This window comes from Phyllobates terribilis, unplaced genomic scaffold (assembly GCF_046119375.1).
Source record: "Phyllobates terribilis strain yellow unplaced genomic scaffold, ASM4611937v1 Scaffold_11__3_contigs__length_659146591, whole genome shotgun sequence".
Lineage (NCBI taxonomy): Eukaryota > Metazoa > Chordata > Amphibia > Anura > Dendrobatidae > Phyllobates > Phyllobates terribilis.
The window spans coordinates 374,622,045-374,635,984 of NW_027362771.1; the positions used below are offsets into that span (position 1 = coordinate 374,622,045).

Here is a 13,940-nt window from a genome sequence, read left to right on the forward strand (position 1 = left end):
GCGATGTGTGCTGACCAGCGGGAGGGCAAAGACCAAAAAATGGTCCAGGACATTTTGCAGCAATCAGCGACCTCACAGCAGGGGCCTGATCGCTGCAAAGTGTCACACATAGCGACATCGCTGGTGAGGTCGCTGTTGCGTCACCAAAACCGTGACTCAGCAGCGATCTCGCTAGCGATCTCGCTATGTGCGACGGGGGCTCTAGTGCCTTACATTAGCTCCAATATGACGCACTGATACGTAGGGATTGTACTAGTCAAACACACACAGTAACTATGCAGGGACCAGCCAGTCACCTCTGCACTGGTCAGCACTGCCTCTAGCATTAGAAGTTGGATTTGCCATTAAACATATTGTAACCTGAGGCAATTGAAATTTGAGGGACCACTGTATGCATATAATGCTAAGCTTTAGTAATATGTACGTGGATCTGGAGTGGTACTGCCTCCTATGACCTGGGTTCTATTTCTACACATGGCAAGGGAGCTCTTCCTGGCAGAAAAGCTGTGAGATGTTCATACATGTCAGAGAATAGAGTAATATGGGTAAAATCTGTGCTTCTGGTGAACGATGATGAAAAAGTTGTCAGAAACCCAGGAACGCAGTTTGTCAACGCATTTCATGTGCCACACTTCTTCATCAGGACAAACCACACTGGGTCTGCAGCATCCTTGAACCTTTTTAGTGGTTGTGATCACACAAGCCTACCAGGTGAGCGCCATTGCCCACAATCTTCCCATTTTACCCAGATCAGACCCTGTTGCTTATTGTCCTTCCAGCTTTCTACCCTAGATGCTCATAGATGAGCATACTCAAGAGGAGAAATACAGACAGTGCAAGTAACTATCCAGAAGATTTGTTTTATCTTTTTTTTTTAGGAACTAAACCATATATTACTGAACTACAACATTATATGGTGCTCTAAGGCTGAGTTCACACGATGCGTATTTAATGCGTTTCTGCAGCGTTTTTGCAGTTGCGTAAACCCCGCGGAAACGCATTAAAAACGCATGGTAGAAGGGCAGCAATGATCCCCAATTGAAATCCGCATGTGCTGTGCCCATGATGCGGATTTTTCCGCAGCGTAAACGCTGCGCTCAAAAATCCGCAGCATGTCAATTAATTTTGCGTAAACGCTGCGTTTTCGCCGCTATTGATTTGCATTAGAACGTGCCAATTCCGCAAGACTGCATCTGTACTTGCGTTATTGGCGCGTTCTAATATGCGGATGGTACCCGAGTGTGAAGGAGAGGAGAGTCTCATCCACACCCAGGTACCATTAAAAAAAGCTGTAAAACAAGAATAAAATAAAATATATATATATACTTACCATCTGTCGGCCCGCGCAGCGCTCCTGCTTGGTTCCCGGCACTTGCAGTGAGTTGTAGGACCTGCGCTGACGTCAGAGTCATGTGACGGGTCACGTGACGCTGACGTCGGCAGGTCTTTCAATTCAAAGTTGCCGGCGAGGGAGAATGGATTGAGCAGGACAGCGCGGGCCATCGGAGGTAAGTATATACACTCTCTCGGGTCACACTATATAAATCCATGCCGGTTGCATGGATTTATATAGTGTGACCTAGTTGTCAAGCACTTTCCAAGTGATGCTAAAATCGCCTGGAAAGCGCTTGTCAATCCACATGCGGAAACGCATGTGAATCCGCATGTATTGCGCAGGAAAAACGCATGCACAATCCGCATGCGTTTTTTCTGCCAGGGAGATGCAGAAATTTTCTGCTTCATTTCTGCATCGTGTGCACATAGCCTATACTGCTTTAATGCAGAAGGCCCTAAACAGCCTGCCAGGTACGCCCTTATGAACTAGGTATTACCACTTATAGAAAGTCTAAGGAATATGTCATAAATGTTTAATACATGTGGGTCCCCCTGGGACTCGCACTTCTCTCCAGAACAGGGGTCCGCACTCCTGTCCTACTTATTTGGAGAATGTATAGAGAAGTGGCTGCTCCTCTGCTCGCCTCTACATTCACCAGAGCATGCTGTACACCAGGTTCTGCCGGTCGATTGGTATTAACCTTTAGAGCAGTGTTTTCCAAACTCCAGTCCTCACGGTCCCCAATAGATCATGTTTTCAGGATTTCCATAGTGCTGTACAGGTGAGAGAATTCCTGATGCCCTGATGATACGTCCATCAACCTATGCAATACTAAGGAAATCATGAGAACTTGACTTGTTGGGGGCCGTAATGTATCTGATGCTCCAGAGCATAAGATACATTAACTTTTTTTTGTATCAAATTCATGGTTTTAGGTTTTCATTTTTATTAGGACCGCTAGATGAATTTTTCCTAGCAGTACACAAGCCACAAGGTGGCAGGATTGAGCTATTATACAACCTATGGTAACACTGCAGTTATTGCACATGATTGTAAATGTGTGCTTTGCGATTGCTGTATGTCCTTCTCCTCTTTACTCTGGTTCACACCAAGATGATAAACGGACAAGTGATTATTTGAATTAACTAATTACACAGGGAATATAAATGTAACTGAAACTTTTTATATGGCTGATATTATCAGTGTATTGACAAATTAATGCAAAATATTGGGGATATTCTATCATTAATATTGCTAATTATCTGAGATTTAAGTGTCGATCTTGGGAACCCCAGCTATCTGAACAAGTGAAAAAGCCAGTGTCCTCACAGCTGCAATCTTTTTCTTTCCATTGGTCAGTATGATTATTTTTCCCAAATTTTGTACAATATAATACATTTCTTTAAAAAGAAAAAAAAATGTTTTACCATATTTTGAGAGCTACAACATCTTTTTCCAGTAGGAGTTAATGTTTTCATTGGAACTATTTTGGGGTGCATACTTTTTTTTTATCACTATTTGGGGAGGTGAATGAATGAAAAACAGCATTTAACCGTAGAGGTTAAATAACATAATTTCATAAGTGGGATCATTACAAATGTGGTAATGCAGTTATATAGTTTTCTTTATTATTTATTATACATAATAAACGATTAAGGAGAACATGGTGTTTTTTTGCTTCATTTAAATTTTTTTCATTCAGATTTTTTAACTTTTTTCAGCCTTTTATTTTTAGATTTTTTAATTTAGTCCCACCATGAACTTTAACTTTAAAGGGGGTTTTTCCACAAAAGTACATTTTAATTAATTAATAGATCATGGAATAATAAGTTCCACCATTGGATGTGTTAAAAAAAGTTCCTGAACTGAGATAATCTTATAAATGTGCCCCTGCTGTGTACTGTAAGATATACCATAACTCCTGGGCAGGGGAGGAAGCAAAATAGAGGATACAGACATTACAGTACGAGATAACAGCTGGTTCTTTTTGTGAGGTAAAACATTTCCCTGCCTGTTTTTAATCATGTTTTACCTCACATAAAGCAGCATCTAAGATCCCCTGCTGTAATGCCTGTATACTCTATTGCTCCCCCCCCCTGCCCAGGAGATGTGGTATGATCAGACCATGTACCTGCACGGTCACACACAGCCATTACACAGTACACAGCAGGGGCACATTTATAAGATTATCTCCGCGCAGGAGCATGTTATTTTAATACATCCAATTGTGGAACTTATAATCAGGGCTGTGGAGTCGGAGTCGTGGAGTCGGAGTCTGTGCTCATTTTGGTGCAGTCGGAGTCTGAGTCTGTATAAAATGGACCGACTCCTAAAATATATAATAAATTGGGTACAGTAGTTCAATGCAGAATGTGCTGAATATTTTTATAGGACTTTGGGAAAGTTATGAAATGTCCTATAAATGGCTGTTCTATTCCTGATCTAAGGCTACATTCACACACAGCGTTTTTGCTGCGTTTTTTGAGGATACTTTTTTCAGCTGCAAAAGCTGATCAGCTTTTTAAAAAAAGCATCACCTGAAAGGTTTTTGAGCTCATAGATAATGTTTTCACTAGCAAAAGCAGATTAGAAAAACGCTGCACAAACTGACATACTCATTCTTTGTGCGGATCCGTTTTTGAGCCCAAAAACGGATCCTCACAAAACGATGTGTCTGAATGTCATATCTTGAAACCCATTGACTTTGCTGGGATGCCCAGAGTCACTGCATTTTACTGCAAAAAACGGATCCGCAAAAACGCTGTGTGTGAATCATGGCCGTAGCCAGCGAGGGGCTAGGGGGCCAGCTGCCCCCCCCCCAGAAGCAGGGGCACGCACCTATCAAAACTCACTCGTATGCTGCAGTGCTCCCGTCCTGCACTGGCTCCAGACTGCAGGGAGCAATCTCCACTCCTCTGTCCTGTCTTCTGCCGTCTTCACCAGAGAGAGGCCCCTCCACCCTGAGGGGTGCCTGCCCTGCACAGAATCCGATTCCTGGGGCCCGAGCTGGAGAAAGTGAGAAAGTGAAAGTACTACTGCTCATCTCTGTCACAGGAAGGTAACTAATGCTAATATTGTAGGTGATTATTATGTGCTCTGTGTACAATGTGTGAGCTGTATGTGCAATGTACTATTTGCTGTTTGTAGCTGTCATCTGTCTATCACACTCTATCTATCCATCTATCTATCCCTCTATCCATCCCTCTATCCATCTATCTATCTATCCATCTATCGATCCCTCCATTATCCGTTCATCTATCCCTCTATCTATCCATCCTTTCATCTATCCTTCTATCTATCTATCTATCTATCCATCCTTTCATCTATCCCTCTATCTATCTATCCATCCTTTCATCTATCCCTCCAGCTATCCATCCATATGGCTATCTATCCATATATCTATCTCTCCATCTATCCATCCCTCTATTAATCTAGGTCATCTATGAAGGAGGATCTGATGGAGGCAATTCTATTTCTTAGAAAAAATTCATAGACTGCACAAATGTTATTTAGTATGTTTTTGTTGAAAACTGTTTTTTGCCACTTCCATAGTTTATTACATAGTGTTATATTATATATATTGTAAGGCAGCACTAGTCATCATGCTGGGGGACGCTCGCTGCCCCGGGTCAATTAAAGCACACCAGCCACATTTTCCAGTATTTCACAATCCAGCAGTTTATTACACTTCATAACTGCTTATCACACAGTCCATCTCAGTGGCTCACCGGCATGTTTACACACATAACATCCAGGAGCCTTTCAAGTGGCAGACAGGCCCACTTGGCTCCAGTTACAGTCTTCAGCAAAGTCACTTATATCAATGTCCAAATAACGCAGCATTTTTACCTTTGCCGGGTCGTAGCTGCTTCAGTCAGATTTGTTCTGCCACAGCTGTGGCTCTAAGGCTTACCAAACGTGGTCTCCAGCCCTTTTGCCCTCCAAGGCTACTGGCATCTCTCACACACAAGGATCCAGCCTCTGGCTTACAGGACTCTTGTCTTCCAAGCCTCAGGCCCTCCAAGGCTACTGGCATCTCTTACACACAAGGATCCAGCCTCTGCCTTTCAGGCTTTACCAGGCCTCTCTAGGCCTCACTAAGCCTCTCCATGCTAATGGTGTCCCACACACGGGAACAGGCCTCACGCCTTTCACACCCTGTCTCAAATCTACCAGGGTTTATATATCCTCCAGTGCACACACAGGACCTGTGCTGATGTCACAGTCATGTGATCAGATCTTCTGTGTGCACAGGACCTGTGCGATGTCACAGTCATGTGACCAGTCACCTGGGGGGAGGTACATGGTCAGCCAAAACACACCATGGACCATTACAGTAATGCCGCAAGCCGCTGCATTAATAATAAATATATATATATATATATATATATATATATATATATATATATATATATGTGTGTGTGTGTACAGGCCAAAAGTTTGGACACACCTTCTCATTTAAAGTTTTTTCTGTATTTTCATGACTATGAAAATTGTACATTCACACTGAAGGCATCGAAACTATGAAGTCTGCGGTCCAGAGCACTCTGGAAGAGGTTTTCATCCAGGATATCTCTGTATTTGACCGCATTCATGTTTCCTTCAATTGCAAACAGTCGTCCTGTCCCTGCAGCTGAAAAACACCCCCATAGCATGATGCTGCCACCACCATGTTTCACTGTAGGGATTATATTGGGCTGGTGATGAGCAGTGCCTGGTTTTCTCCGCACATACCACTTAGAATTATCACCAAAAAGTTCTGTCTTCGTCTCATCAGAGCAGAGAATCTTATTTCTCATTGTCTGGGAGTCCTTCATGTGTTTTTGAGCAAACTCTATGCGGGCTTTCATATGTCTTCCACTGAGGAGAGGCTTCCGACGGGCCACTCTACCAGTCGGGCATTTATGGCAGAGGGCTGCAGTGATAGTTGACTTTGTGGAACTTTTTCCCATCTCCCTACTGCATCTCTGGAGCTCAGCCACAGTGATCTTGGGATTTCTTCTTTACCTCTCTCACCAAGGCTCTTCTTCCATGATTGCTCAGTTTGGCTGGTCGGCCAGGTCTAGGAAGACTTCTGGTGGTGCCAAACTTCTTCCATTTAAGGATTATGGAGGCCACTGTGCTCTTAGGAACTTTGAGGAATTCAGAAATTCTTTTGTAACCTTGGCCAGATCTGTGCCTTGACACAATTCTGTCTCTGAGCTCCTTGGGCAGTTCCTTTGAGCTCATGATTCTCATTTGGTCTGACATGCACTGTGAGCTGTGAGGTCTTATATAGACAGGTGTGTGCCTTTCCAAATCAAATCCTATCAGTTTAATTAAACACAGCTGGATTTCAATGAAGGAGTAGAACCATTTCAAGAAGGATCACAAGAAAATGGACAGCATGTGACTTAAATATGAGTGTCTGAGCAAAGGGTCTGAATACTTATGACCATGTGATATTTCAGTTTTTCTTTTTTAATAAATTTGTTTTTTTCAGTCAAGATTGGGTGCAGAATGTACTTTAATGAGAAAACAAAATGAACTTTTTAGAATTTACCAAATGGCTGCAATGAAACAAAGAGTGAAAAATTTAAAGGGGTCTTAATACTTTCCGTACCCACTGTATATCTTCTTGAATGAAACCAGATGACAAATTGAAACACACTGACTTTATTATTATTATTTATTATAGAGCAATTAATTCCATGGCTCTTTACATGTTTAACCCCTTTCCGATGTGGTACGAAATAGCATGCACCACCTCGGCACCCACTGTTCAGTGCGGGCTCCGGCACATGTCAGCTGATTCTTACAGCTGACATGTGCCCGCAACAGCCGCGGATGGAATCGCGATCCATCCGTGGCAGTTAACCAGTTAAATACCGCTGTCAATCTCTGACAGCGGCATTTAACAGCGCCGGAAGCACGTCACTTACCCTGCCCGTCGGTGACCCTGTCACATGATCGCGGGTCACCGATGCATGGGCATGCCAACCCGGGGTCTGCAGCAGACACCTGTGGTTGTCATGTAAAGATTTCTATGAGCGCCACCTAGTGGTCAGCGCTGAGAGCACATGAGCATTTCTACTACATAGAGGCGATCTGCTCATCGCCTCTATGTAGCACAGGCGATCGGACAGACAGCTGCTGCTTCTAGACACCTATGGAGACTATTGAAGCAAGCAAAAAGTGTAAAAAAAAAAAAAAATTTAAAAAAATATAAAAAAAAATTAAAATATAAAAGTTTAAATCACCCCCTTTTGCCCCATTTAAAATAATAAAAAGTAAACCCCACATATACATATTTGATATCGCCGCGTTCAGAATCGCCTGATCTATCAATATAAAAAAAGAATTTCTGAAATTCCAAACGCCAGAATTAAGTTTTTTTGGTCGCCGCAACACTGCAATAACGGGCGATCAAAACATCGGATCTACCCCAAAATGGTATCAATAAAAACGTCAGCCCGGCGTGCAAAAAATAAGCCCTTACCCGGCCCCAGATCCCGAAATGTGGAGACGCTACGGGTCTCGGAAAATAGCTCCATTTTTTTTTTTTAGCAAACTTTGGAATTTTTTTTCACCACTTAAATAAAAAAGAACCCATACATGTTTGGTGTCTACGAACTCGTAATGACCTGGAGAATATTTATGGCAGGTCAGTTTTAGCATTCAGTGAACGTGGTAAAAAAAAAAAAAACAACTGTGGAATTGCATTTTTTTTGCAATTTCACCGCACTTGGAATTTTTTTCCCGTTTTCCAGTACATGATATGGTAAAACAAGTGATGACGTTTAAAAGTACAACTCGTCCCGCAAAAAATAAGCCCTCATATGGCCATATTGACCAAAAAATAAAAAAGTTCTGGCTCTGGAGAGAAGGGGAGCAAAAAACAAAAACGCAAAAATGGAAAATGCTCCGGTCATGAAGGGGTTAAAAGGTGTATAGCAAACAATTACAATAATCTTGAACAAAAACGAGTCAGCGACCTGGTACAAGAGGAGAGAGGACCCTGCCCGCAAGGGCTCACAATCTACAAGGGATGGGTGAGGATACAGTAGGTCGGGGTTCGTTCAGCGGTTTGATGGAGCGGTGGTTACTGCAGGCTGTAGGCTTGTCGGAAAAGGTAGGTCTTCAGGTTTCTTTTGAAGGTTTCCATGGTAGGCGAGAGTCTGATGTGTTGGGGTAGAGAGTTCCAGAGTAGGGGGATGCACGGGAGAAATCTTGTATGCGATTGTGGGAAGAGGAGATAAGAGGGGAGTAGAGAAGGAGATCTTGTGAGGATCGGAGGTTGTGTGCAGGTAAGTATCGGGAGACTAGGTCACAGATGTATGGAGGATACAGGTTGTGGATGGCTTTGTATGCCAAGGTTAGGGTTTTGAACTGGAGTCTTTGGGCAATGACTTTTGTATTGATTTGACGATCTGATAGGAAGAGGACAATTTCGCTGGCTGGCGTTCAGGGATGAGGCATGTTCTGTGTAGTATCTAAACTGCCCCCATTGCGTTGTTAGTGATGCAATGTACATCACTAACATGATTTTTTCATTAAAATTAGCGCAAATATATGTATATAAAGCACTTTATATATTTATATCCTACCTGCTTGTTTAGTCATAGTGGTGTGATTCCTCGCATTTAGTCATGGTTGGCGCTGCCCACGCATTTGAATTCTCAGTGCTCCCGGCTTGCACTGACTTAAGTATCCGTCGCTTGCGAAGTATTTACAATAAGAAAGCACAGCAGCACACTGTAAGGGCCAAGACATATGCAAACACTGAGAACATAAGAGCTAAACCGCATCATTGCTGAATAAAATGTACTTACAAAAAATGAAGACTCTTAGCGCATAAATTGGCCAATTGATGTATGCCCATCTCCAGCTTTCACAGAAACCTTTTTAACCAGCTCTATAGCAGACTGAAGACCACGCAAACACAACTCAAGAACTCATTCCCTGGATTACCTGTTTCTGATTCTTTACTGTATGTAAATATCTTTACATTTATGTTAAGAGACAATAGTATTGTAGGGGTGATGCTTTTTATTGGCTAACTAGAGAAATATTAGCAAGCTTTTGGTATCACAAGATATTGTTTTCTATATTTCATTACAACTTAATATGCTCCAATGTGTCAAACACAGGTGGATTTCGGAAAGTCACTAAATATTTTTTGTGTTGGCCAATTAAGATGTCACTCCTAAAATACTTTTGGCATTTATAATATTTTTTAATTTTGACACAGATTTTCCTGTTTTTTGCTTTTATTCCACAATTTCAAGTGGAAATTTTCACCTTAGCAAAAGGTTCAAGAAAACAGCAAAGACTGAACAAATATCCCCTTAGGGAACATTTGAGTGGCTCTCTGCTTTTAGTGCTCAGTTAATTGAGTAGTAAAACTGTTAGTTTATAATGTATATGGCGTAACCACGCTATTTACGGACAGTGTGTGCTCATTTACACACGTACTGTAGTTACAAGCTCTTATACCTAATGTATTCTTGTAAAAGGGTAATGGAAAAGGGCTCTGTCAGCAGTTTTACCATTTTACTCCAACCATCGTCATTCCAGCAAGTCCCCACCGCTGAAATGCTTCTTGCAGTAAGATGCAGTAGATAGTTGATCCTGATGAAATCATCATGTTTGGCCAACAGACATCTAATCTGGATGGTAAGATTTAGGTGCATCGCCGCCATAGTTAGAGGCTGTTCACCTCCCCAATACACACATACATACATACATACATACATACATACATACATACATAAATACACACATACACACATACATACACACATACATACATACATACATACATACATAAATACACACATACACACATACATACATACATACATAAATACACACATACACACATACATACATACATAAATACACACATACATACATACATACATACATACATACATACACATACATACATACATAAATACACACATACATACATACATACATAAATACACACATACATACATACATACACATACATACACACGTACATACATACACACGTACATACATACACACATACATACATACATACATACACATGTACATACATACATACACACATACACACATGTGCTCCACTAAAGCAGATGTCACCAGATTTCTCAATGCAAACTGCATACATTATTAAATAGATCTCAGCCCTGATGATACTGGTTTACGTAGTGTGAAATCCATGTGATATTGGCTGATTATTTTTAGTTATTCTTTGCCTACTAGCCTAATTGACAGCTCCTCAGTGTCCTTCCTGCTGATGAGAGTCTCAGATTATAGTTGGACTAATAAAATGCTAATTTTAATATCAGGGTTATACAGCCATTCTGGTGTGGATTTTTAACCCTTTCACGGCCTTTGGATTTTTCGTTTTTTTTTTTTTTTTTTTCGTTTTTTATTCCCCTTTTTCCCTTATTTTTTTTGCAGGACGAGTTGTACTTTTGAACGTCACCATTGATTTTACCATATAGTGTACTGGAAAACGGGAAAAAAATTCCAAGTGCGGGGAAATAAATAAAAAAACAATTGTGGAATTGCATTTTTTTTCAATTTTTTTTTACCATGTTCACTAAATGCTAAAACTGACCTGCCATCATGATTCTCTAAGTCAGTAAAAGTACGCAGATGCCAAGCATGTATAGGTTCTTTTTTATTTAAGTGGTGAAAAATTTTTCCAAAGTTTGTAAAAAAAAAAAGCCATTTCCCAAGACCCGCAGCGTCTCAATTTTTTGGGATCTTGAGCTGGGTGAGGGCTTATTTTTTGCGTGCCGAGCTGACTTTTTCATTGATACCATTTTGGGGTAGATACGATGTTTTAACCTCCTGTTATTGCATTTTATTGCAGTGTTGCGGTGACGAAAAAAACATAATTGTGGCGTTTTGATTTTTTTCTCGTTATGTCGTTTACCGATTGTATTTACTTAGTTTATACGTTGATAGATCGGGCAATTCTAAATGCAGCAATACCAAATATGTGTATTTTTTTATTATGTTATTTTGAATGAGGAAAGAGGGGGTGATTTGTACTTTTATAATTTTTATATTTTTAAAAACATTTTTCCTACTTTTTACTAGCTTCAATTGTCCCCTTTGGAGACTTGAAACTGCGATTGCCACGGGCAAAAGTTCATTGGAGATCTGCAGTGACAAGCATGGAGGTCTTCTGCAGACCTCATTATCATGCCAACCCATCAGCGCCCCGCGATCATGTGACGGTCGCCGATGGTCGGGTCTTGAGACGTGCTTCCGGTGCGTGCGAGTTAAATGTCGCTGTCAGAGATTGACAGCGGCATTCAACATGTTGACAGCCGCGGGTGGATTGTGATTCTACTCACGGCTGTTAGGGGCACATGACAGCTGATCAAATCAGCTGTCATTTGTTGGAAAAGATGCGGGCTCAGCGCTGGAGCCTGCATCAAATCCTGGAACACGACCTATGATGTACTTATGCGTCATAGGTCGTGAAGGGGTTAAAGTTAGTACACCAGTCTCGTCAGGTTTAAAATCTATTTAGTAACATATATGTATTGTGAAATCTGGTGATGGGTCCTCAGTAAATAAGACAAAGCTATATAATGGACTATATTTTTCAGTACAGTAAAACCTGAATCAGTTTGTCACACAAACACTTGGAGATTATTAATGTTGTTAAGAATTGGTTGTTTCTCTGTTACATTTTGTTGCTATAATAAAAAAAAATGTTTTTCATCTTTTTAGGAAGAAGAAAGGCGTACCGCATCTGTTCTGGCAAGAAAAGAGGAAGAGAGGAAGCGTGAAAGCCATAAGCAGGCCTTAATAAAGGTAAGAATTTCAAGACACATTGAACATTTTACTCATCAAGTTTCAACAGTTTAGGTCATCCATAAACCATTATCGGGATAAACTTGTCTGTAGTTGTTCTCTAGTATTGGCGTGTTGCTCTTCTGGGCAGGGCAGTGATAGACGTACTGGGCCTTACTGGTGTAGAAAAAAAATTAGGACTTGTACATAATAAGCAATCAGATGTTAGCTGTAATCTTCTTGATCTGATTTGACTACTATGACCAACTCCACCACTCTTTAGGCCGCCACAGAGATTTCCAAGGTAAAAGCTTTCATGTTATGTCAGCTGGTAAGGGCAGGTGCAGACGCCGTAGATTATCTCATCCGAGAGAATCGGGCAGATTATGCGAATGATCTCTGATCGCACTCTGATCAGAGTGTCAGCATAGTGTGATCTGACTCTCAGAGGAGAGAATCGGAGCATACTGTGAGAAGAAGATGGAAAACGAAATTTCTCCACCTTCTCCATTTTGTAAATGAGTGTGATGTACTGCTGTCACGTTCAGTGAACACGTTCTGTCAGTCACAGTGTGACGCAAATAGTCGTGATGTAAGCAGAAGCAAGAGCCGGCTGCAGCCGGGGGAATTACGTGCTGGCTGTGCGTGGTCAGCGATGTTGTCACAAGCAGTATTCACAACATGATGTAATTACAAAATTCATTAGCGGCCCTGGGGGGATACATTGGGGGGTTAATTTAAAGTAGTGCACAACCCATTTAAACACTGCTTCGCTGATTAGTCACGCCCGGTCGGCCGCATACATATTCTAGAATACCCGATGCGTTAGAATCGGGCCACCATCTAGTAGATTTATAATGCTCATGTAGCAGAGAATGGTGACAGTAGCCACACTTCTTTGAAGCAGTTTGTTAAAGGGAACTTGTCATCTGGATTTTATATCCCCAACTAATGGCATCTATGTAAAGGCCGTTTACTGCTGATTAACCCTTCACTGCCAAAAACCTCAGGCAAGGTGAGGCAGGTCACCCAAACAATAGTGACCTGTCAATCAGGGAGCAAAAGTCAGAGACGTGCGGGGAAAATTGAAAGCGGACGGAGAGCTGTAGTGCAGGGCCTGGCTCTCTGCACTTGCAGCTCAATAAAAATTAAATTGAGGGTTACTTGGGAACACAAAATAGGATTACAAAAACAAAGATATGGATTGATTTTGGATTACAGTGAGCAAACGTAGAAGTGGTCAGGGAAGAGAGCTAGAACTCTATTTCGACCTATAGGAAGTAGCAATCCTAAAAGTCAATATTGACTCTTCAAGGAGCCTTATCACATGACTTAAGGATAATCGCTAAAATCTCAATTTGCAGACACTGTGTTTCGGGGTGCTGCCCATCATCAGTGCAAAGTGTGAGATATGGTTTGGCTGAGTGATAGGCATCTGATCGGTATCCAAGCGGTAACGTTTCTCCTTCAGAGTGTGACATGTTAAGCATGTCAAAATGAGGAGACTTTTAAGCCACAATGCTCCTCTGGGAAATATGCAAATAGTCTCTTCAGAGAGGAAGAGAACTAGAACTCTAGTGCCACCTATAGGAAGCAGCAATCCTAAAAGTCAATATTGACTCTTCAAGGAGCCTTATCACAAGACTTGGGATAATCGCCAAAACCAAAATCTCTTGGTTTAATGGCTTAAAAGTCTCTTCACCTTGACATGCTTAACATGTCACTCTCCGCAAGGAGAAATGTTACCCCTTGGATACCGGTGAGACTCCTGTCACTCATCCAAACCATATCTAACACTTTACACTGGCGAGGGGCA

General features: G+C 41.5%; 1 protein-coding gene across 2 annotated transcripts in view; it reads left to right on the forward strand.

The window, feature by feature from the left end:
- The window catches only part of LRRC49 (leucine rich repeat containing 49), a 208,775-nt gene that overhangs the window by 136,148 nt on the left and 58,687 nt on the right, over window positions 1–13,940 (forward strand). For both annotated transcript variants that reach the window (XM_073650816.1, XM_073650817.1), the window contains one exon: window positions 12,062–12,145. In XM_073650816.1, coding sequence (XP_073506917.1) covers window positions 12,062–12,145 — 84 coding nt within the window. The remainder of the gene's footprint in view (window positions 1–12,061; window positions 12,146–13,940) is intronic.